This window comes from Salmo trutta, chromosome 13, assembly GCF_901001165.1.
Source record: "Salmo trutta chromosome 13, fSalTru1.1, whole genome shotgun sequence".
NCBI lineage: Eukaryota > Metazoa > Chordata > Actinopteri > Salmoniformes > Salmonidae > Salmo > Salmo trutta.
In genome coordinates, this window is record NC_042969.1 from 86,559,744 (window position 1) to 86,584,709 (window position 24,966).

General features: G+C 46.8%; 2 protein-coding genes across 2 annotated transcripts in view; both read left to right on the forward strand.

The window, feature by feature from the left end:
• The first annotated feature begins 1,075 nt into the window (after positions 1-1,075).
• LOC115206676 (uncharacterized) lies at positions 1,076-3,920 on the forward strand. The gene is made up of 2 exons (XM_029773870.1): positions 1,076-1,876; positions 2,855-3,920. Exons 1-2 carry the CDS (start codon positions 1,685-1,687, stop codon positions 3,896-3,898), a joined length of 1,236 nt encoding a protein of 411 aa, XP_029629730.1. The 5' UTR covers positions 1,076-1,684; the 3' UTR covers positions 3,899-3,920.
• A 19,085-nt stretch (positions 3,921-23,005) lies between these two features.
• LOC115206869 (ubiquitin carboxyl-terminal hydrolase 32) overlaps positions 23,006-24,966 on the forward strand; it is a 48,956-nt gene continuing 46,995 nt past the window's right edge. Inside the window, exons 1-4 of the mRNA XM_029774046.1 lie at positions 23,006-23,043; positions 23,190-23,344; positions 24,165-24,297; positions 24,721-24,940. Coding sequence (XP_029629906.1) covers positions 23,006-23,043; positions 23,190-23,344; positions 24,165-24,297; positions 24,721-24,940 — 546 coding nt within the window. The remainder of the gene's footprint in view (positions 23,044-23,189; positions 23,345-24,164; positions 24,298-24,720; positions 24,941-24,966) is intronic.

Sequence of the window (24,966 nt, forward strand, 5' to 3'; positions counted from 1 at the left end):
TAGAGGATGGGGACCAGGGCGGTGGCTCCGTGGGGAAGGGGTAGTAGAGGATGGGGACCAGGGCGGTGGCTCCGTGGGGAAGGGGTAGTAGAGGATGGGGACCAGGGCGGTGGCTCCGTGGGGAAGGGGTAGTAGAGGATGGGGACCAGGGCGGTGGCTCCGTGGGGAAGGGGTAGTAGAGGATGGGGACCAGGGCGGTGGCTCCGTGGGGAAGGGGTAGTAGAGGATGGGGACCAGGGCGGTGGCTCCGTGGGGAGGGGTAGTAGAGGATGGGGACCAGGGTGGTGGTTTAGACAATGCCGGGGGTCCTGAGCCACTTGCAGCCTCCTGGAAGAGAACCGCATCAGCTTGATTTCCGCTCATGTCATGACAGCCTTGTCGTCACGTCTGATCTATGACATAACGTCTGCATTTCAAATGGCACCCTATATTGTACACTACCCATAGGGCTCTGGTCAAAAGTAGTGCAGCACATGGGGAATAGGGTGCAATTTGGGATACATACACTGATAAAGGGCTGAGTTACACACAACTAAATTACTATCTACAACGTGTCAAATCAAACGTCTTCTTGCAACATGGGCCTAATTTTGGTCAATCTCAACACCACAGATGTTTACATCAGTTTGCTAGCCGTATGGGGCCCGATTCCCTATGTAGTGCACTAGTTTTGACCGTCCTGGTCAAAAGTAGTGCACTACAGGGGAAAGGGTGCCATTTGGGATATATCTCATGTTATATGGACCTTTTGAGGAATGCGTTTGCAGCTACGGGGAAGACATTTGTTTGGACCAGGTCCTCGTAGAAGATGAAGGACTTGAACCAGGTGGGGGGGGATCAAGCATCATGGAGACTGAACTCATCCCCATACCATCTCAAAATATCTTTCATTTAATAATAACACCTTTTTTTCCATGTAGGAATTGCAGGAAGCAACAACTGAAGATATATAAAAAATAAAATAAAAACTTATCTCTAATATACGAAGAATACCCATAATGTATCAAAGGAAATATACACCAAAACTATATACAGCTATCTAAGTTTTAATTTAAAAAATGTTTAGCGAGAAAGCATGCACTTTGACAGCATTGAAGCAAAAGAGGGGTAGGCTAGTGTGGTGGTAAGGTTGGTCGGATGGCTCGATTCTATTGGGCTTTTTGCTTGGTTGATCAAGCTGAGGGCCAGTACTGAACCTGTAGGCTCTGTACCATTTTAAACACAGCAACCTTCCTTCCTTGACTTTCAACCGACCAGTGATTTACTCCCACGCCTAGGGAGGTAGATAAACATAAGTCGAACCAGGCCCTTATACGTCTAAATTACACGTGATTTTTATCTCGACACTGGCAGCCAGAAAGTCGGGATGAGACGTTTTCAGTTTGTTGACATTGTTATGGTCCAGTTTAGTTGCGCTACTGTTTTGTTGAACTATGCCTAAAGCTGCAAACCATCTTGATAGATGCCGTCTCTGCGATCAAAATCTAAGGATATTTGGTTCGCTCCAACATGTGCGCTCCCTTGTGTCAAAGTCGAATTGTACCATTCTGACTAGGTTATCAACCCTGGGCATAAACCTGACACTGCACCAAGATACATCGACAATGATATGTCAAAAGTGTTTTCGTAACATTAGTAAGGTTGGAAAGCTGCAACGCAAACACCGGCGTTTGGAACTGAAGTTATGAAGTCCCAACAAGGCCAAGTAGAGACAGGAAGAGATGCTACCAAGACCAGGTGTTTTAACTGTAATGCCTTGAATGAGGTACCCGAGAAGAAGCGTCAACGGGAACAAAGCCCATCAGCTACAAGCAGGGGTGCCAAGAAGAGATGCAATGCCTCTACAAAGCCCTCCGAGAAAAACATTATGGCTGAGGTAGCTATAACATTATACCTCTCTATAATCCTAACACGATCATTTATAGCTACAACTCTAACTAATGTAGACTGTCTCTTGAGACATCAACTCTGGCTATACTAACCAAGCATCTTATACAGCTGTCGATAACAGTTGCATTTCCATCTGAAACCTGTATGCATGTCGGTGGAGCCCCCGACACTAGACGTGCAACACCTGTCCCCAACACTAGACGTGCAACACCAAGCCCCCCGACACTAGACGTGCAACACCAACCCCCCCTACACTAGACGTGCAACACCAACCCCCCCTACACTAGACGTGCAACACCAAGCCCCCCGACACTAGACGTGCAACACCTGTCCCCGACACTAGACGTGCAACACCAAGCCCCCCGACACTAGACGTGCAACATCAACCCCCCCGACACTAGACGTGCAACACCAAGCCCCCGACACTAGACGTGCAACACCAAGCCCCCCGACACTAGACGTGCAACACCTGTCCCCAACACTAGACGTGCAACACCAAGCCCCCCGACACTAGACGTGCAACACCAACCCCCCCTACACTAGACGTGCAACACCAACCCCCCCTACACTAGACGTGCAACACCAAGCCCCCCGACACTAGACGTGCAACACCTGTCCCCGACACTAGACGTGCAACACCAAGCCCCCCGACACTAGACGTGCAACATCAACCCCCCCGACACTAGACGTGCAACACCAAGCCCCCGACACTAGACGTGCAACACCAAGCCCCCCGACACTAGACGTGCAACACCAAGCCCCCGACACTAGACGTGCAACACCAAGCCCCCCGACACTAGACGTGCAACACCAAGCCCCCGACACTAGACGTGCAACACCAAGCCCCCCGACACTAGACGTGCAACACCTGTCCCCGACACTAGACGTGCAACACCAAGCCCCCCGACACTAGACGTGTATATTCATAATATAGATCTAATGTTTGATCCATATTATTCTGCAGGTTGTCATTACATACGACACAAAATGGAGTCATCCAAAACCAGGAGTTGGTTCCCCTGACAACAAGGGAAGGATGTGGAAGCAAAAGAGGAAGGTAATTGCTTCAGAATTTTCAGGCATGATTGAAAACTTGGCTATGGGCAATCTGGTGACCTTTGCAAAATTAGCCATGACAAATGAGAACATATCCCAAGAAATCAGAAAGCAGATTGTAAACAAAATACAAGCGGAGGCCAAGGCATATGCAAGCCTCCCTAATGTTTTTGAACCTTGCATCTTGAGTAGTACCTCGTTGGAGAATATGAAGTGTTTTTCATACAAAGCGTTGGATGATGAGTTGTCCAGGAAGACACCATGGCTTTATACCACCATCAATACTGCAACAGGGGGTTCCACCATCCATAACTGTGTAGCTGCCTCGGTGGCCCTGAGAGGTAGAAACCCCAGGCTTTCTGCACTGGCCTATGTCATCAACTCCACACTGACCCAAGGGGGAGTTAAGCCCATTTTCAAAAGACTGTCTAAGATGGGCATAACAACCACACACAGCAATGTCCTAAATAAGCAGAACGAGATGAAGGCAGCTGGGTACAACATCAACATCAAATGCTGGAGGGAGGACTGTGAGCTGTTTTTCCAACATAGTGTCAGCGGTGAAGTCTGCCCACGACCCCCTCCTACTGCTAAACCGACAGAGGAGACCGGAAGAGAGGAAGAAGAGGAGGAGGACGAGGGGCCAGTGGAGGATGAGTTTGAAATAGAGCTGGACTGGGGTCCACTGGAGGAAGAGGGTGAAGGAGATGAGGAAGAGTGGAGTCCACTGTCAGAACAGACAGAAAGAGAGGAGGACAGAGGATCTACATTGCAGGGAGAGAGAGGAGAGGAGAAAGACAGGGGTTTCCTGCTAGGAGAGACAGAAAGAGAGGAAGAGGGACAAACATTATCAGCACTAGAAGGAAATGACAGACAGGAAGAGGACTCTGATTCAACAGTGGATTCAGAGACTGAATACTTTGGATTTAACCTCACCTGTGAGAGTGATTAGAGAAGTAGGCTGACAAAGAGTCTGTAGATTACAGATCTAGACCTGGGCTACATCTCTGAACAACAAGGGACCAATCATAGTTTGGGTACCAACTTACAATACAGGTGGTGATACTTTGAACTGTCCTTCATAATATGGTCATAAATATGATACACCAAGTGTTATGACATCTTGTGTCACTGAATGTCAATTGCCATTTTATCATGTATTGGAAATCAGTTTTAGAAAATAAAAATGTCTGCCTTTTTTTGTTTAGGTGTCAACATTCTTGACTTGCTGACGTGTGTGCAGATGTCGATCTGATCAGATATCATAGAGGAATACTTTATCACAGACTACATAATATGTTCATTCATACATGTGGTAAATAATATGGTTCATACATACATGTGGTAAATCATTCTAGAATATTACTTTCACACTGTATTAATACTGTATCTAGACAAGCCTCATCCTATGCACTGCATATTCTGTCAATGGCAAACTTTTTACATGAAACTTTTCAATGATATCCACAGAGACTAAAGGGGTCTACAGAAAATACACAAACTGGGCCTTTTTATTTAGAGATTTGCTAAACGCAATTAAGTCCATGTCCAGTTTAGAGGAGCCTCTGTGCGAGCTGGTGAAACTAAACGATATCTTCTCCAACCCTTCGATGCGGTTGTTAATCGGACAAGCAAGTGAAAGACAAGTTGGAGGGAGATGTCACAACATTTGAACACCGATACTGATATCAGAGAAACACGGAGAAAGATTCAGGGCCGGTATGTTCTCAATCTCGAAAAGGGTTAGAGACGAGGAGCGGGGCTGCCGCTGCTGTGCCCCACCGACTGTCAGACAACTGGATTAGCTCGGTGTTCACGTGAAACATCGTCAGACACCCGTGTGTACTCGTCATGCAGCCGAGTCCTTTCGTACAGTCAGTGTGATTGTGATCTTATGTTTAGCAGACCTAGTTCGAAACATGTGAAATCAGCTCTTTTCTGGTTGAGAGAAATTGTGAGTGGGAGATATTCAGTGTCCGTGTTATAAGATTAGCAGGGCTAGTTAAAGAGATATTCAGTGTCCGTGTTATAAGATTAGCAGGGCTAGTTAGAGATATTCAGTGTCCTTGTTATAAGATTAGCAGGGCTAGTTAAAGAGATATTCAGTGTCCGTGTTATAAGATAGCAGGGCTAGTTAGAGATATTCAGTGTCCGTGTTATAAGATAGCAGGGCTAGTTAAATCATCAGAAAACAAGACGACAGTGTGAAATCAGTTATTTTGGGTAAACATTTTAACTCAAAGGAGCCCAGGTGGATGTTTTAAGATTGCTTATATTGTATTTGCCATCTGCTTCTTGGTGTTGGGGGGGGGGGGGGGGGGGGGGGGGGGGGGGGGGGGGTGATAGCCGAGAGATGGAGTTGCGCTCTTTGACGGCACGGTACCATGGATGGTGTCTATTCCTACTGATGAACGTCTCCCGTTTGTCTCGCCCCTTTTTATTTCATTTTCTTCCTCATACTTTAGGATGGTAGTTAATTTACTGGGGGGTGGGGTTATTTCCTGATTGACATGTTACTGGTGTTTACATGAGTGTTTTATCTTATGTCCCCTTTCATCACACTTCTGTGAATTACATTTCACAAGTCACCTTTTATGATAGGAATTAAATATCTAAAAAGGTCTGCAAATGTATTTGTGACAGACAATATTACTGTTTTGAATCAGTCACTCAGTAAACTTGTACTGAGCTATGTAGATGAGGTTAATGTCTTAGGGGTCCTCATTGGCTACAGCTGGACACTCACATGTACCCAAGCAGGAAGTTCTCTATTGAAAAGACCTCTACACTCACATGTACCCAAGCAGGAAGTTCTCCATTGAATGACCACTATACAACAAGGTTAGGTAAATGTCTTGAGGGTCTAGCCTCCCAAAAAATATGAACAACTAAAACAAGGAGGAAGTGACTGTCATTAGTACTCTTTAGATGTCAAATGTGAATAATAGAAATAGCAAAACCAAGTGTGTAGCTCACAACATGAAACAGTCAACCATTTTTTATTTTATCTAACCTTTATTTAACTAGGCAAGTCAGTTAAGAACAAATTCTTATTTACAATGACGGCCTCCCCCGGCTAAACCTGGACGACGCTGGGTCTATTGTGCGCCGCCCTACGGGACTGGCAGACTTCAGTGACGATGGCACAAACTGTCGGGATTCCTACATTATAAATTATAATTTGCAGCGATACTTTGCTATTTGCTGTCACTCGACAAAACCCGAAAGGTAACAGACATCCTTTCTGCAGCAATTACGGGCAAGCTGTGAGAGGCAAGCCGCTGAAACAAGTCCTCAAATCTGGCAACCGACATCCGAAAGTATTAGAAATGTTGTTTTTTTCCGTTAATGCTTCGCATAGGTTGGACAAGAGCCATGTCTTCAATTCAATTCTCCATCGTCCCCTCCTGTAGTGTTCAGTGGACAAACTAAATTTTCTCCGTCTTTTTTCCCTCATTCTCCTCTGTAGTAATAGCTGTTCAACCTCGAGCAATAACATCTTTAAAAAGAGCCATGTTTGCCTCTGTGTCTAAAAAGTTGTGTGGTAAAGCATAAACTACCAGACTAACCTGACCTGTAGCTAGTGTTCGTAAACAGACATAAAACACCGGATCCGGAAGTTCAAACGTCGTCGCTAGCTTGTCAAAAAGAGTGATTACGCTCTTCTTCTTCGATGGTGTTTAACGGCGGATGGCATCTAGTACATGTTGCATTACCGCCACCTACTAGACTGGAGTACAACTCCTTTATAATTAGCTTGAAAAAATAAATACCCTACCATCTAACACTACACTCACAAAAATAATTTAAAAAAAACAACAACACCCTACTCAATCAATCAAATGTATTTATATAGCCCTTCTTACATCAGCTGATGTCACAAAGTGCTGTACAGAAACCCAGCCTAAAACCCCAAACAGCAAGCAATGCAGGTGTAGAAGCAAGTGATCCACTATTTAAATCTACGTAGTCCTCCCGCAGGCCAACAACCTGAAAGGATGGGACATCACCACTTAACACACCCTGTAACTCTTCTGATGTCAAGTCTCACACACCCAAATACATCTCTGCAGCTGCCACCAAATCAAATTGTATTAGTCACATGTGCCAAACCACCACAACTAACATTTTCTGTGACTTACGTTCCATCCCTGCAATACAGTAGATAACCACTTCTATAACTGCTACAAATCCAATCTCACTGAAGTATATATAACTTGTTGGCCTCTCCCTCTGTATTGGTACAGATCTACCACTCCTCTCAGGATCCCTCCCCCTTGACCCATCTTCCTCTACTTTCTTCACACCCTCAGCATATGACAACTTCTGCACTACTCTAACCCTGGAAACCTCAACCTGCCTCTCAAGCACGGGACATTTTTCCAAAAACTTCACTCCTACTGTCACAGACTCATCTTTATCTTGACCCTTGGTGTGCAAGCCTCGGGCTCCGAGAACTTCACCACACCTAACACCTCAGATACTTCGCCCTCATTCACTTCCATTTCTCCTCCCGTCTTCAGATCACTCTGCTTACACTTTCTACCATTCTTCTTTAACAAAACATTTCCCTTTTTTCCGCCATTTTAAACCAACTCAAGCTCACCGTCTTCCTCCCTCTCTCTCTCTCTTAGACCTCCTCTGCCTCTCTTTTTTCCCTCCATTCCTCCTCCGTATTCTGAGTATACGTCTCCTTATAATAATACTGCACATCTTTTGACATAACGTTGCATCTAGTTCCTTGCCTTCTCAAGGGACACCATTTAACCGGCTGTCACAATCTCCGTACAATCAGCAGAGTGAAGGAGAGGAGGAAGAGGAGGAGAGGGCTGAAATAGAGGTGGAGGTTGACGGTCTAGTGGAGGAAGAGAGTGAAGGAGAGGAGGAAGAGGAGGAGAGGGCTGAAATAGAGGTGGAGGTTGACGGTCTAGTGGAGGAAGAGAGTGAAGGAGAGGAAGAAGAGGAGGAGCAACAGTCCAGAGAGGAAGAGGAGGACCAACAGTCCAGTGAGAGAGAGGAAGAGGAGGACCCTCAGTCTAGGGAGAGATTGAGAACGAGGAAGAGGAGGAGTGACAGTCCAGGGAGAGAATGAGAGGAAGACAGACGGAGGCTGGGCAAATATTTGTGTCCACGCTGGAGCTGCAGAGCGATATATCCGCTAATACAGGACTATTAAGGGCCCAATGCACTACTTTTGTTAGACATTATTATTTTCTCAATTATAATCATTTTTATAATATATTATATTTGGGGGAATTATTTTATATATATTTTTTCAGTACCCTCAGCACCCCTACTTCCCGTGGCTATGCAGAGGGGTATAGTACAAAGCAAACTAGATCTACTCTGGGTTTTCTAAAACTAGCCAGCTTCAGTATGCCAGCTTCGGTTAACCAGCTTCTGTTAGCTTCCTATTCCAGCTCAGGCTTTATCCATTATAACTCTAGCAGGCTTGTAACCACGCGTGCATGTTGCACGTTGCTAATCGAACGCAGACCTTTTCATTGAGACAATGTTGAAACATCAAAACCATAGGAATGTCAGCGCCACGTTTTAATTTTCCTAAATCAAAGAAAAGGTGTCTTGCATATTAAGTAGACTGTCATGTGAAATAGACTTTTACAAGTGTTGGTTATTCCACGTTGAATTCCGTTGACTCGCTAACTCCTCAAACTACATTCATAGTATAGGGCTCAAGACAGGTGAATAAAAATATATATTTGTTTCTATTGTTTTAGGTGTCAACATTCTTGACTATTGCTGATCTGTGCAAATGATCACATATTGCAGATAATCATGTTATATCACACATAACATCATGTATACAGCACATAATAGAGAATTGAGTAATTCTAATTAAGCAATAAGGCCCGAGGGGGTATGGCCAATATACCAGCCAATCTTCCTCATCCCCATACTGGATTTATTTATTTATCTTGCTCCTTTGCACCCCAGTATCTCTACTTGCACATGCATCTTCTGCACATCCTACCATTCCAGTGTTTAATTGCTATATTGTAATTACTTTGCCACCATGGCCTATTTATTGCCTTACCTCCCTTATCCTACCTCATTTGCACACACTGTATATAGACTTTTTCTACTGTATTATTGATTGTATGTTTGTTTATTCCATGTGTAACTCTGTGTTGTTGTATTGTGTCGAATCTGCATTGCTTTATCTTGGCCAGGTCGCAGTTGTAAATGAGAACTTGTTCTCAACTGGCCTACCTGATTAAATAAAGGTGAAATAAATAAATCTCTATATATATACCATGGCTAAGGGCTGTTCTTACGCGCGACGCAACACAGAGAGCCTGGATACACCACAATCCCCCGAGGTGCCTTATTGCTATTATAGACTTGTTACCAACATAATTAGAGCAGTAAAAGTAAATGTTTTGTCATACCCGTGGTATACGGTCTGATATACCACGGCTGTTAACCAATCAGCATTCAGGGTTCGAACCACCCAGTTTATAATAACGAATAAACTAGTGCTAAAGTACAGCATTAGACCAGTAGACCAATTGTTAGGCAAATATAACTTTCACACTGCAATACTGAATCTTGACAAGCTTTATCTTGTGCACTGCATATTCTGCAAACTTTATAATAAAACCCTTTCAACTATATCTCACAGGGGGGAGCCAGAGACAAGGACAACTTTGACAGTTTTACAAAATGTTAGCCTAAAGTAGACGGACCAAAATTGTTTCATTGTGTGACACGATTAGGCAACACAGGGGTAAATGTGCTACGTAATTTGTAAGAGCATATGAAAAGTGTGTGTATTGTGTTCAGTCCATAGCCTGCAGGAATACATCATGTGCAACACTGCCCTACCGTTCCATACCGACTGATCAGGTGACCCGGGGAACTTCCGGTCATGTGATCAAAGTAAACATGGCGTCGGTGAGGAGGGGCGTCGTCCGTTCAAAACAGAGAAAACACATCGCCGTTCAACATGTATTTTCTCACATCGTAGTGAAATGAGGGCAACATGGGTGCCAAGGAGTCAAGGATAGGTTTCCTTTCGTATGACGAGGCGGTCAAAAGAGGTAAACGTGTGCTGTCTTGTTAATAATCCATCACTAACCTTATATTAGTTTATCTACAGTAACTAACTAGCCAGCCGCTAGAGATGGGTTGTCTAGTCAACTAAAACTTGCTTTCTCATGCCATGGCTAGGCAGGCTGTGTTTCCAGCTAGTGAACGGTTACAGTAGCCAGTAGCCAGCTGTGTTTCTACACATGGATAATTCCAATTAGTGAACGTTTACAGTAGCCAGCTGTGTTTCTACACATGGATAATTCCAGCTAGTGAACGTTTACAGTAGCCAGCTGTGTTTCTACACATGGATAATTCCAGCTAGTGAACGTTTACAGTAGCCAGCTGTGTTTCTACACATGGATAATTCCAACTAGTGAACGTTTACAGTAGCCAGTAGCCAGCTGTGTTTCTACACATGGATAATTCCAGCTAGTGAACGTTTACAGTAGCCAGCTGTGTTTCTACACATGGATAATTCCAGCTAGTGAACGTTTACAGTAGCCAGTAGCCAGCTGTGTTTCTACACATGGATAATTCCAGCTAGTGAACGTTTACAGTAGCCAGCTGTGTTTCTACACATGGATAATTCCAGCTAGTGAACGTTTACAGTAGCCAGCTGTGTTTCTACACATGGATAATTCCAGCTAGTGAACGTTTACAGTAGCCAGTAGCCAGCTGTCAGTGTCTCTGTCAAGTGTTTCAGAACAAACTGCAGACTGAACCAAAACCTCATTTTAACAAGACACGCAATATTTAGGATTATGTTGGAAAGGTCGCTCTGAGTAAAAAAAAAAAAAAGTTTGCTAGGTGAATGTTTATAAGCGATTTTATTTATTTTTTATTTTATTTAAATAGGCAAGTCAGTTAAGAACAAAATCTTATTTATAATGACAGTGGGTTAACTGTCTTGTTCAGGGGCAGAACGACGGATGTTTACCTTGTCAGCTCAGGGATTCGATCCAGCAACCTTTCGGTTAGAGGCAGGCAGGTAGCCTAGTGGTTAGAGGAAGGCGGCAGGTAGCCTAGTGGTTAGAGGAAGGCGGCAGGTAGCCTAGTGGTTAGAGGAAGGCGGCAGGTAGCCTAGTGGTTAGAGGAAGGCGGCAGGTAGCCTAGTGGTTAGAGGAAGGCGGCAGGTAGCCTAGTGGTTAGAGGAAGGCGGCAGGTAGCCTAGTGGTTAGAGGAAGGCGGCAGGTAGCCTAGTGGTTAGAGGCAGGAGGCAGGTAGCCTAGTGGTTAGAGGAAGGCGGCAGGTAGCCTAGTGGTTAGAGGCAGGCAGGTAGCCTAGTGGTTAGAGGAAGGCGGCAGGTAGCCTAGTGGTTAGAGGAAGGCGGCAGGTAGCCTGGTGGTTAGAGGCAGGCGGCAGGTAGCCTGGTGGTTAGAGGCAGGCGGCAGGTAGCCTAGTGGTTAGAGGCAGGCGGCAGGTAGCCTAGTGGTTAGAGGCAGGCGGCAGGTAGCCTAGTGGTTAGAGGCAGGCGGAAGGTAGCCTAGCTCTAACCGCTAGGCTACCTGCCTCCTCTAACCGCTAGGCTACCTGCCGCCCCACATTCATTACTTGTGTCTGCTAGATCTCATAACATAACCCATCTAGTCTACTGTATGAGTTCATTAGTGACCCTTTTTCTTTGTATTTTTTTAATGTTTTTTAAACATTTTTTTGTGCCAATCAGTGACCTTAGAGAGAAAGCATGAGATGTCAGCTGTGTTCTTATACTAGACCAGCTGGACGTATTTCTCTCTTAAGATCAGGATATTCTTTACTGTGTTATTGTATAGCTGTGTTCTTGTGCTGAGTCAATTTTCACAACGGCATTGCAGTGGTTAGACCAGATAGAAGTAGCCTAGTACCAGGCAAAAAATGTGTAGGATAAATATTGAATCAATTTGTTATAATTCTGCATATCCATCTGTGAATTGGTTCAGTGATGTAAGACTCGGATGAATATTTATCCCGAAGCACTTGGAAAATATCTTATACCATTACCTGATACTTGCTGTACTTTGGTCCCTGCAGTTGTAACAACTGAACTTTGCCTGTCAGGATTGATAATCGAAATGTGTTACTTTTAGTGTTCTGTCACTGTGTGACCTCGTATGGTAATGTACATTTACTGTTCTGCCACTGTGACCTCGTATGGTAATGTACATTTAGTGTTCTGTCACTGTGACCTCGTATGGTAATGTACATTTAGTGTTCTGTCACTGTGACCTCGTATGGTAATGTACATTTAGTGTTCTGTCACTGTGACCTCGTATGGTAATGTACATTTAGTGTTCTGTCACTGTGACCTCGTATGGTAATGTACATTTAGTGTTCTGTCACTGTGACCTCGTATGGTAATGTACATTTAGTGTTCTGTCACTGTGTGACCTCGTATGGTAATGTACATTTAGTGTTCTGTCACTGTGACCTCGTAAGGTAATGTACATTTAGTGTTCTGTCATTGTGACCTCGTATGGTAATGTACATTTAGTGTTCTGTCACTGTGTGACCTCGTATGGTAATGTACATTTAGTGTTCTGTCATTGTGACCTCGTATGGTAATGTACATTTAGTGTTCTGTCACTGTGACCTCTTATGGTAATGTACATTTAGTGTTCTGTCAGTGTGACCTCGTATGGTAATGTACATTTAGTGTTCTGTCACTGTGTGACCTCGTATGGTAATGTACATTTAGTGTTCTGTCATTGTGACCTCGTATGGTAATGTACATTTAGTGTTCTGTCACTGACCTCGTATGGTAATGTACATTTAGTGTTCTGTCACTGTGACCTCGTATGGTAATGTACATTTAGTGTTCTGTCACTGTGACCTCTTATGGTAATGCACATTTAGTGTTCTGTCACTGTGACCTCGTATGGTAATGTACATTTAGTGTTCTGTCACTGTGTGACCTCGTATGGTAATGTACATTTAGTGTTCTGTCACTGTGACCTCGTATGGTAATGTACATTTAGTGTTCTGTCACTGACCTCGTATGGTAATGTACATTTAGTGTTCTGTCACTGTGACCTCGTAAGGTAATGTACATTTAGTGTTCTGTCATTGTGACCTCGTATGGTAATGTACATTTAGTGTTCTGTCACTGTGACCTCGTATGGTAATGTACATTTAGTGTTCTGTCACTGTGACCTCGTATGGTAATGTACATTTAGTGTTCTGTCACTGTGACCTCGTATGGTAATGTACATTTAGTGTTCTGTCACTGTGACCTCGTATGGTAATGTACATTTAGTGTTCTGTCACTGTGACCTCGTATGGTAATGTACATTTAGGTCTATTTCCTTTTAGAATTGTGGTGTAGAACTGAAGTAGCATATTCCAGTAGTGGAGTTAGCGTTTTTCTGAATGTTTGATATGCTGTTCCATTCATTTTTACAAGGTACTGTCACATAACAATGTGATAAAAACAGAATCAGTCCTGACCATTAAACTGCATAGAAAGGTCCACTGGCTGACTGGCTGACTGGCTGACTGGCTGGCTGGCTGGCTGGCTGACTGCTTGACCTCTTGTAAGGGACTGATTGCTAATCAGCTAGTCCCTCCCTCTTTCAATGCTCTACTGTAGGCTGCATGGTGACGTTAGACCCAGACCGGCATTCCTCTGATTTATGATCACGTTATGAAGCACACGGAATCACCCATATCCCATCTACCGGGTGGTCACAGTGTAACCGAATTAAGCAGAAAGGTGACTACGGAGATTAGAGTCGTTGTCTTGGCGACACAGTGGGATAGGTGTCTGTCTCTTAACAACTCAACTTCACTGTTTTCCTTCAGCAAGCAGACAGTCCTGTGTCGATTCTCTGTTCTTCCTACACTGTTTTCCTTCAGCAAGCAGACAGTCCTGTGTTGATTCTCTGTTCTTCATACACTGTTTTCCTTCAGCAAGCAGACAATTCTTCCTGTTGTAGGAGTCAGAAAACACTTAGACTGATAGAGTATTACTAGACCCAGCCTAAAGGATGGGATAGAGTAGGATTGGGTTGTCATATACTCCTCATAGTAAAACAACTTGACAAGGTGATTTGGTGACGTCATTCATGCAGCAGATCAAAGGGCTGCCAGTTTAATCATGAGAAGCACCTTGTTCTACTGTGGCTGCTGAATACTGATGTTGCAAGGAAGGAGGTGATGTCGGGGACCTTTATGAGTCATATCTCTAACTACTTTAGATATGAGTCACACTGACCTTGTGGTAACCTAAAGCTATGCTCGGTGACAGTGAGCAGAAGGAAACCACTATAGGACCCAGGCAGCAGCCCCCCCTGGGATCAGTCAGTCAGTAATAGTGTGAATGATGAGCTGTGTGTGTAATCCACCTTGACATATTGTCGTTAAACACGAGGGGGGAAAATCCAATTGGTCGTGTTTGAATGCTTATCTCATGCAGCACCTCCCGTAATAGCTTCATTTTTCCGTTTTCTAAAAATGCTTAGGCGGAGACGAGAGCAGGTGGGTCAAACTTCTGCACAGATCTCAACTAACTCTGTGCCAGCGTAGGAGGAGGATGTTTTTCTGAAGGGACGGTACGCAGACAGGCCTCAGCCCAACAGCCACCTTGAGTCCTCATGTCAAAGCAACTATTGGACACTTGGATCTTGGGCCTTTTTAACACATAACTGCACCCTTGAGTGAAACCCAGTGGGTTTTCCAATCGCAGACGCAATTTATTTATATATATTTTTTATTTAACCTTTTTATTTAACAATCAGTGTTGAACCACATGAACCATTTGTTGTCTTCTTGGCGCTCAAGGTGCAGAAACGGGTTCAGACAGTCGGAGCAGTTGTCTGAGAGAGGGAATGTAGTCATACAGTAGTTAGCTGTATGTAGCTGAATGTAGTCATACAGTAGTTAGCTGAATGTAGCTGAATGTAGTCATACAGTAGTTAGCTGAATGTAGTCATACAGTAGTTAGCTGTATGTAGTCATACAGTAGTTAGCTGTATGTAGCTGAATGTAGTCATACAGTAGTTAGCTGTATGTAGTCATACAGTAGTTAGCTGTATGTAGCTGAATGTAGTCATACAGTAGTTAGCTGTATGTAGTCATACAGTAGTTAGCTGTATGTAGCTGAATGTAGTTAGCTGTATGTAGTCATACAGTAGTTAGCTGTATGTAGCTGAATGTAGTCATACAGTAGTTAGCTGTATGTAGTCATGCAGTAGTTAGCTGTATGTAGCTGAATGTAGTCATACAGTAGTAGCTGAATGTAGTCATACAGTAGTTAGCTGAATGTAGCTGTATGTAGCTGAATGTAGTCATACAGTAGTTAGCTGAATGTAGTCATACAGTAGTTAGCTGTATGTAGCTGAATGTAGTTATGCAGTAGTTAGCTGTATGTAGCTGAATGTAGTTAGCTGTATGTAGTCATACAGTAGTTAGCTGTATGTAGCTGAATGTAGTCATACAGTAGGTAGCTGAATGTAGTCATACAGTAGTTAGCTGTATGTAGCTGAATGTAGTCATACAGTAGGTAGCTGAATGTAGTCATACAGTATGTAGCTGCTGGCTGGCAACCTCGGTTCCATGAGAGTTGCAGCATCAGCCGTCAGATGCTTCCTCTCTTTCTCTTGGTCTCTTCTTTCTTTCTCTCTGTTCCTTGGTGAAGAAAGCATCCGCATCAGACTACTCAGGCAGTGCTTTGCATTCACACCTTGTATTGGCTCTGGTCAGTCCCGCCTGAGGATTTGGGTTATTCACATTTGCCTAGTGTGACAGCAAAGCGTTCCATAGAGATCTTTTCAGATGGAAACACCGGTGGTGTTCTGGTTGGATGAATGTCAGCTTTCGGTGGTGTTTTGGTTGGATGAATGTCAGCTTTCGGTGGTGTTTTGGTTGGATGAATGTCAGCTTTCGGTGGTGTTTTGGTTGGATGAATGTCAGCTTTCGGTGGTGTTTTGGTTGGATGAATGTCAGCTTTCGGTGGTGTTTTGGTTGGATGAATGTCAGCTTTCGGTGGTGTTTTGGTTGGATGAATGTCAGCTTTCGGTGGTGTTTTGGTTGGATGAATGTCAGCTTTCGGTGGTGTTCTGGTTGGATGAATGTCAGCTTTCGGTGGTGTTCTGGTTGGATGAATGTCAGCTTTCGGTGGTGTTCTGGTTGGATGAATGTCAGCTTTTGGTGGTGTTCTGATGGATGAATGTCAGCTTTCGTTGCATAGCAGCCTGAGAGCATTATTAAGAGGCGTCCGTTTATATATATTCATTACAGCTACAGTCCAGCAGGCAGTGTATTATTACCCACCGGCTAACTGGGATATTAGTTAATGTACCCAGGGTTACCCACCGGCTAACTGGGATATTAGTTAATGTACGTGGAGTTACCCACCGGCTAACTGGGATATTAGTTAATGTACCCAGGGTTACCCACTGGCTAACTGGGATATTAGTTAATGTACCCAGGGTTACCCACTGGCTAACTGGGATATTAGTTAATGTACCCAGGGTTACCCACCGGCTAACTGGGATATTAGTTAATGTACCCAGGGTTACCCACCGGCTAACTGGGATATTAGTTAATGTACGTGGGGTTACCCACCAGCTAACTGGGATATTAGTTAATGTACTCGGGGTTACCCACCGGCTAACTGGGATATTAGTTAATATACCCAGGGTTACCCACCGGCTAACTGGGATATTAGTTAATGTACGTGGAGTTACCCACCGGCTAACTGGGATATTAGTTAATGTACCCAGGGTTACCCACCGGCTAACTGGGATATTAGTTAATGTACCCAGGGTTACCCACTGGCTAACTGGGATATTAGTTAATGTACGTGGAGTTACCCACCGGCTAACTGGGATATTAGTTAATGTACGTGGAGTTACCCACCGGCTAACTGGGATATTAGTTAATGTACGTGGAGTTACCCACCGGCTAACTGGGATATTAGTTAATGTACGTGGAGTTACCCACCGGCTAACTTGGATATTAGTTAATGTACGTGGAGTTACCCACCGGCTAACTGGGATATTAGTTAATGTACGTGGAGTTACCCACCGGCTAACTGGGATATTAGTTAATGTATGTGGAGTTACCCACCGGCTAACTGGGATATTAGTTAATGTACGTGGAGTTACCCACCGGCTAACTTGGATATTAGTTAATGTACGTGGAGTTACCCACCGGCTAACTGGGATATTAGTTAATGTACGTGGAGTTACCCACCGGCTAACTGGGATATTAGTTAATGTACGTGGAGTTACCCACCGGCTAACTGGGATATTAGTTAATGTACGTGGAGTTACCCACCGGCTAACTGGGATATTAGTTAATGTACGTGGAGTTACCCACCGGCTAACTGGGATATTAGTTAATGTACGTGGAGTTACCCACCGGCTAACTGGGTTATTCACTCACTAGTCTAAAAGACTAAGGGCCAGACTGTATTATAGTATTGATATGGACTCGTCAACTCCGCTGTCCGGCAACTCGTACGACTCCCAGTGAGAAGGCGTTAGAAATCACGGTTATGGATCAAATCAATGGGTCAGTCTGGTCTTGCCCTTTTGTCCCTGACTGCCAGGTCACCCAGCGCTCTTTTCCTTGGAGTCAGAAATGTAATGTCTCTTGAACAGTGTATTTGCATGCTGGCCCAGGCAGACACTACTACTACTACTGGTTGTTTCTCTACAGTCGGTGTTTCTACTCCAGCCCCAGGTCTCCACTCTCACGCAGGCAGACCTGTGTTATTTCAGGGTATAGTAGGCCAAGTGTTGATTCAGTGGTTTTGAGTGTGTGACAGTGTCATCCTCTCTGTGCCACTTTCACTAGGGAGCCGTGATGTGTGGGAGTCTGTGTGTGGGTGTTTGTGTGGGTGGGTGTTTGTGTGGGTGGGTGGGTGGGTGTGTATGCTTGTGCCTGAGTGTACATGGCAGGCGTGTGGCCCAGAATGCAATCATTACGTCACAGCATGGCAACAATACCAGTAGTGTTGGCCACTACGTCAAACTGCCTCTTGGTTCATCTACCTGCAACCATTTGTACTATTATTTAGCAAAGTCATTGGTGGTTAATCAATACAGACCTATCTGATACTTAGAGAAATGTAATGAATCTTCCTGTGTCAGTTAGACCTGTTTTAATATCATCTAGACTAGAGGGAGATGGGGTTTCCAATGGTTTTCCTATACGGAATGGGTTACGAAAGCCACAAGCATTACCCACTTAAAATGTCAAATTTCAAATCCTCTCCGGCAGTAAGGGGACAACAAAGCTGTGTTTGGATGTAGCTTAATCGTTGAACTAAACATAGTTACCTTCTCGGCGCCTCCCCCTCTAGCAACGGGCGTTCCGGTTCCCTCCCCCTCTAGCAACGGGCGTTGCCATGGATCTAACTGTCAGGGGTGTGGCTGACACCGGCTCTGCTGGGAGTTCATTCGTTAAAAGTCGCGCCGCTGTTAAGATGCAGCGGGTCCACGGCCCCGGGGTGCAGCGGGTCCACGGCCCCGGGGTGCAGCGGGTCCACGGCCCCGGGGTGCAGCGGGTCCACGGCCCCGGGGTGCAGCGGGTCTACGGCCCCGGGGTGCAGCGGGGTAAAGGTGCTCTGAATACAGGCAAGATAATGAGCTCTTAGACCTGACGGGACCTGTGGATCCTTGGTTATATATGACACACACACACAGATCCGGGTGCCACTAGTGGCGACCTAAATAAGAATTGAACATTTTATCAAATCAAAGTTTTTTTTTTGTCACATGCGCCGAATACAGCAGGTGTAGTAGACCTTACAGTGAAATGCTTACTTACTTCTTCCTAGGATTGTATAGAGGAAGTTCCTCCTCTCAGATCATAGTCCATGGAACATGGTTGCTTGTAGTATGCTAGAGTAGCACGGTAGAATCCCAAACAACCCCGACCTTAGCCCCTTTTCCTCTGACGTTGTCTGTCCTTCCAGCTTCAGGGACAAGCTGGCATAATTGAAAGCACGTTTCAAGGCTGAAGCAGCCAGGTGATTATTCTGCGTCTGTCATTTCAAAGTGCTTGTTACGAATCCCTTTGGCCCTGCAGTCTAGGGGGGATGGCAACGAGACCGTAACATAAATCATGCAAATTATAATAGTGATAAGTAACAGTGAGAACCAATGACCACAGACAACTACAATCTACCGTCAAACTCTAATGGTTTATTTATAAACACACGGTAATGGGGTGTGAGAAAAGGGGCTGAGCTGGACCCAAGCAAAGAAACAATAAGCCAAAAAAAAAACTAAGCTAGACTAGCCTATTTCAAGAACAAAAAAAAACACATCTACAACTATAGTAACAGTTGCCGCAATAAGACGTTTACAAGGTAGCTTTGCAGCCAGTCCTAGGCTTACAAAAATAAATATCATTTTTTATATGATAAAACAATAGAATCCAAAGGTAAGGTTATAGGCTAGGGGAGATCGTTTCCGGATGAAAACACAGACGGATGAAAAACCCTGCAGCGTTACAGTTCTTGACACAAACCGGTGCGCCTGGTACCTACTACCATTTTGTGACAAAACTATTGGTAGAGTTGAAAATGCGGTGGAAACGCATTGAACTTTTAGTTTTTTTTTACTAACCAAAAATACAGAGGGTGGTCCGCCGAGTTCTAACTAGGGTACTTAGACACAGTATTCCTACGGGTAATGTATGCCCATGGGCGACTTGTCTTGGTACCCCCTTTTCCCAACAAACAAACAAACAGTCAAACAACAAAACAATACTCACAGGGTTACCGGACAAATGTGACATGCAGTTGTAAAAACAAGAGAGATCGAGAGAGAGATCGAGAGAGAGATCGAGAGAGAGATCGAGAGAGAGATCGAGAGAGAGATCGAGAGAGAGAGAGATCGAGAGAGAGAGAGAGAGATCGAGAGAGAGAGAGATCGAGAGAGAGAGAGATCGAGAGAGAGAGAGATCGAGAGAGAGAGAGATCGAGAGAGAGAGAGATCGAGAGAGAGAGAGATCGAGAGAGAGATCGAGAGAGAGATTGAGATTGAGAGAGAGAGAGATTGAGAGAGGGAGAGAAATCGAGAGAGAGAGATCGAGAGGGAGAGAAATCGAGAGAGAGAGATCGAGAGGGAGAGAGATCGAGAGAGAGAGATCGAGAGAGAGAGAGAGATCGAGAGAGAGAGAGATCGAGAGAGAGAGAGAGAGAGATCGAGAGAGAGATCGAGATCGAGAGAGAGATCGAGAGAGAGAGAGAGAGAGATCGAGAGAGAGAGATCGAGAGAGATCGAGATCGAGAGAGAGATCGAGAGAGAGAGAGATCGAGAGAGAGAAATCGAGAGAGAGAGAAATCGAGAGAGAGAGATCGAGAGAGAGAGAGATCGAGAGAGAGAGAGCTAGAGAGAGAGAGAGAAATATCGAGAGAGAGAGAGAGAAATATCGAGAGAGAAATCGAGAGAGAAATCGAGAGAGAAATCGAGAGAGAGAGAGATCGAGAGAGAGAGAGATCGAGAGAGAGAGATCGAGAGAGAGAGAGAGATCGAGAGAGAGAGAGAGATCGAGAGAGAGATCGAGAGAGAGAGCACACAAAGATTGATCTCAGAGTGAGAATGAGCTAGCGAGAGATTGCAACTGACTGGGGTTTTAAACCAAGGGAAAGGGGCTGTGATAGGTTGAGGGAAAAAGAACAGGTGTCTTCTGATTGGGGACTGATTGATGACTGATTGGGGAGTGATGATTGTCACCTGTGAGGGGAGAAGGAGAGACAAGAAACACACACACCGGATACATACACAGGATACTTGTATCCGTAACAGTGCTGTACTGTCAAGAGTGTTTGTGCTCTTCAAACCAGTTTACATTTATTTTTATTTTCCACCACATGTTATTTTGTAGGTTTTTTGACACACAGCTGAAATTCTCAGCATTGAACAGTTATCTTAGATTAAACTGTCATCCCTTGTCAGCAGAGGAGAAGACAAACGCAGCATGCAATTCAATCAGTCTCCCATCACCATGCCTTTTAGTATAGATTAGACCATGATGTATTCAGGACTATGTCTTTGATGAAGGTCTACACACAGTTCGGTCTTTACACAATATGGTTTTCTATTTGCATTTCAATCCTACAAGAACAGAATTAGCCAGCCACTTTATTCCTACCATGTTGCAATACTAGGTCACACTCACACGTCCACCCATTTCTTTTAATACGAGCGACCCGCTTTTTCCTCCTTCCAGTCCCAGATTCATAAACATCCCTTGGACTTTCAGGCTGTTGCTTTTTAATGAGTTTTTTTTTTTTTTTTTAATAAGCTTTTTTTTTTTGCCATACAGGGAGGGTACGATCATCAGTCCTGTTTTTCACTTCCCCCGCCGTACCCAGAGCAAGCAAGCAATTTCTCTCCGTCTCCCTGCTCTTTCTGCGCCTGTTTTAATAACCACATCCTTCAACAGCAGAAGATCGTCTACTACAGTGGCTAGGATGGTAACATGCTGAGAAAATGTATTCAATAAATGAATAAAATATATTTGTTTAATTGACCCCTGAGAGAGGGGGGAGAGAGCCACACATCCGATGGTAACACCTGTTACTAGCCTTTTAAATGAAGGCAGTGGCCGAACAGATTTACAGCTGAGGGCATAAGGTCTGAATAGGAAGTAGCCTAGCTCAAAATGGCTGACGAAGCGACCCTTGTGGGGGGCTCTCGTACTGAGACTCGACCCTGGTGGGGGCTCTCGTACTGAGACTCGACCCTGGTGGGGGGCTCTCGTACTGAGACTCGACCCTGGTGGTGGGGGCTCTCGTACTGAGACTCGACCCTGGTGGGGGGCTCTCGTACTGAGACTCGACCCTGGTGGGGGGCTCTCGTACTGAGACTCGACCCTGGTGGGGGGCTCTCGTACTGAGACTCGACCCTGGTGGTGGGGGGCTCTCGTACTGAGACTCGACCCTGGTGGTGGGGGGCTCTCGTACTGAGACTCGACCCTGGTGGTGGGGGGCTCTCGTACTGAGACTCGACCCTGGTGGTGGGGGCTCTCGTACTGAGACTCGACCCTGGTGGTGGGGGCTCTCGTACTGAGACTCGACCCTGGTGGTGGGGGCTCTCGTTCTGAGACTCGACCCTGGTGGTGGGGGCTCTCGTACTGAGACTCGACCCTGGTGGTGGGGGCTCTCGTACTGAGACTCGACCCTGGTGGGGGGCTTTCGTTCTGAGACTCGACCCTGGTGGTGGGGGCTCTCGTACTGAGACTCGACCCTGGTGGTGGGCTTTCGTACTGAGACTCGACCCTGGTGGGGGGCTTTCGTACTGAGGCTCGACCCTGGTGGGGGGCTTTCGTACTGAGACTCGACCCTGGTGGGGGGCTTTCGTACTGAGACTCGACCCTGGTGGTGGGGGCTCTCGTACTGAGACTCGACCCTGGTGGGGGGCTTTCGTACTGAGACTCGACCCTGGTGGGGGGCTTTCGTACTGAGACTCGACCCTGGTGGGGGGCTCTCGTACTGAGACTCGACCCTGGTGGGATCTTGTGTGCATCCTTTCTTCAGCTGGCACCGTCATATGTTAATCACCTTCACTAGTCATATGAAACCTGCCCTCTTTCCATAGCAGAGGATAGGATATGACCTCGTTGTTAGTTAGTTAGTTGGCACCCTATTCCCTAGGGTTGTGGTCCACCAGTAGTGCACTAGGGAATAGGGAACCATTTGGGATGCAGTCTGTGACACATAAGACACCTTGGTCTTGAGCCTGATGTTTTGGACACCTTAGTCTTTAGCCTGCTGTTAGGGACACCTTTAGTCTTGAGCCTGATGTCTCTCTCCCCACTCTTTCTCTCTGTAGTAACTGATGTGGAGTTGAAGCGGCTGAAGGATGCCTTTAAGAGGACCAGCGGCCTGTCCTTCTACATGGCCCAACAGTGCTTCTACAGAGAAGTACTGGGAGATGGGATCCCTCCGAAGGTTGCAGAGGTACGTCCCCTGGGACCTAGAACACACACACACACACACACACACACACACACACACACACACACACACACACACACACACACACACACACACACACACACACACTGGGATATGACTGTCCCTTTCACCTCCCAACCCCTACAGTCCAGGTGACTCCTCTCACCTCCCCAGTCCAGGTGACTCCTCTCACCTCCCCAGTCCAGCTGACTCCTCTCGCCTCCCCAGTCCTACAGTCCAGGTGACTCCTCTCGCCTCCCCAGTCCTACAGTCCAGGTGACTCCTCTCGCCTCCCCAGTCCTACAGTCCAGGTGACTCCTCTCGCCTCCCAGTCCTACAGTCCAGGTGACTCCTCTCGCCTCCCCAGTCCAGGTGACTCCTCTCGCCTCCCCAGTCCAGGTGACTCCTCTCGCCTCCACAGTCCAGGTGACTCCTCTCGCCTCCCCAGTCCAGGTGACTCCTCTCGCCCCCCCCAGTCCAGGTGACTCCTCTCGCCTCCCCAGTCCAGGTGACTCCTCTCGCCTCCCCAGTCCAGGTGACTCCTCTCGCCTCCCCAGTCCAGGTGACTCCTCTCGCCTCCCCAGTCCAGGTGACTCCTCTCGCCTCCACAGTCCAGGTGACTCCTCTCGCCTCCACAGTCCAGGTGACTCCTCTCATCTCCCCAGTCCAGGTGACTCCTCCTCTCGCCTCCCCAGTCCAGGTGACTCCTCCTCTCGCCTCCCCAGTCCAGGTGACTCCTCTCAGCCTCCCCAGTCCAGGTGACTCCTCTCAGCCTCCCCAGTCCAGGTGACTCCTCTCGCCTCCCCAGTCCAGGTGACTCCTCTCGCCTCCCCAGTCCAGGTGACTCCTCTCGCCTCCCCAGTCCAGGTGACTCCTCTCGCCTCCCCAGTCCAGGTGACTCCTCTCGCCTCCCCAGTCCAGGTGACTCCTCTCGCCTCCCCAGTCCAGGTGACTCCTCCCCAGTCCAGGTGACTCCTCCCCAGTCCAGGTGACTCCTCTCGCCTCCCCAGTCCAGGTGACTCCTCCTCTCGCCTCCCCAGTCCAGGTGACTCCTCCTCTCACCTCCCCAGTCCAGGTGACTCCTCCTCTCGCCTCCCCAGTCCAGGTGACTCCTCTCGCCTCCCCAGTCCAGGTGACTCCTCTCACCTCCCCAGTCCAGGTGACTCCTCCTCTCACCTCCCCAGTCCAGGTGACTCCTCTCAGCCTCCCCAGTCCAGGTGACTCCTCCTCTCAGCCTCCCCAGTCCAGGTGACTCCTCCTCTCACCTCCCCAGTCCAGGGGACTCCTCTCAGCCTCCCCAGTCCAGGTGACTCCTCCTCTCGCCTCCCCAGTCCAGGTGACTCCTCCTCTCGCCTCCCCAGTCCAGGTGACTCCTCCCCAGTCCAGGTGACTCCTCCCCAGTCCAGGTGACTCCTCCCCAGTCCAGGTGACTCCTCTCAGCCTCCCCAGTCCAGGTGACTCCTCCTCTCACCTCCCCAGTCCAGGTGACTCCTCCTCTCACCTCCCCAGTCCAGGTGACTCCTCCTCTCACCTCCCCAGTCCAGGTGACTCCTCCTCTCAGCCTCCCCAGTCCAGGTGACTCCTCCTCTCACCTCCCCAGTCCAGGTGACTCCTCCTCTCACCTCCCCAGTCCAGGTGACTCCTCCTCTCACCTCCCCAGTCCAGGTGACTCCTCCCCAGTCCAGGTGACTCCTCTCAGCCTCCCCAGTCCAGGTGACTCCTCCTCTCAGCCTCCCCAGTCCAGGTGACTCCTCCTCTCACCTCCCCAGTCCAGGTGACTCCTCCTCTCACCTCCCCAGTCCAGGTGACTCCTCCTCTCACCTCCCCAGTCCAGGTGACTCCTCTCGTCTCCCCAGTCCAGGTGACTCCTCTCGCCTCCCCAGTCCAGGTGACTCCTCTCACCTCCCCAGTCCAGGTGACTCCTCCTCTCGCCTCCCCAGTCCAGGTGACTCCTCTCGCCTCCCCAGTCCAGGTGACTCCTCCCCAGTCCAGGTGAATCCTCTCGCCTCCCCAGTCCAGGTGACTCCTCCTCTCGCCTCCCCAGTCCAGGTGACTCCTCCTCTCGCCTCCCCAGT

Excerpts from the sequence above, each read along its gene's own strand:
- LOC115206676 (XM_029773870.1), top strand. The coding sequence starts at position 1,685 with ATGAAGTCCCAACAAGGCCAAGTAGAGACAGGAAGAGATGCTACCAAG. Across the intron at positions 1,877-2,854 it reads AGAAAAACATTATGGCTGAG|GTTGTCATTACATACGACAC; the intron begins GTAGCTATAACA and ends ATTATTCTGCAG.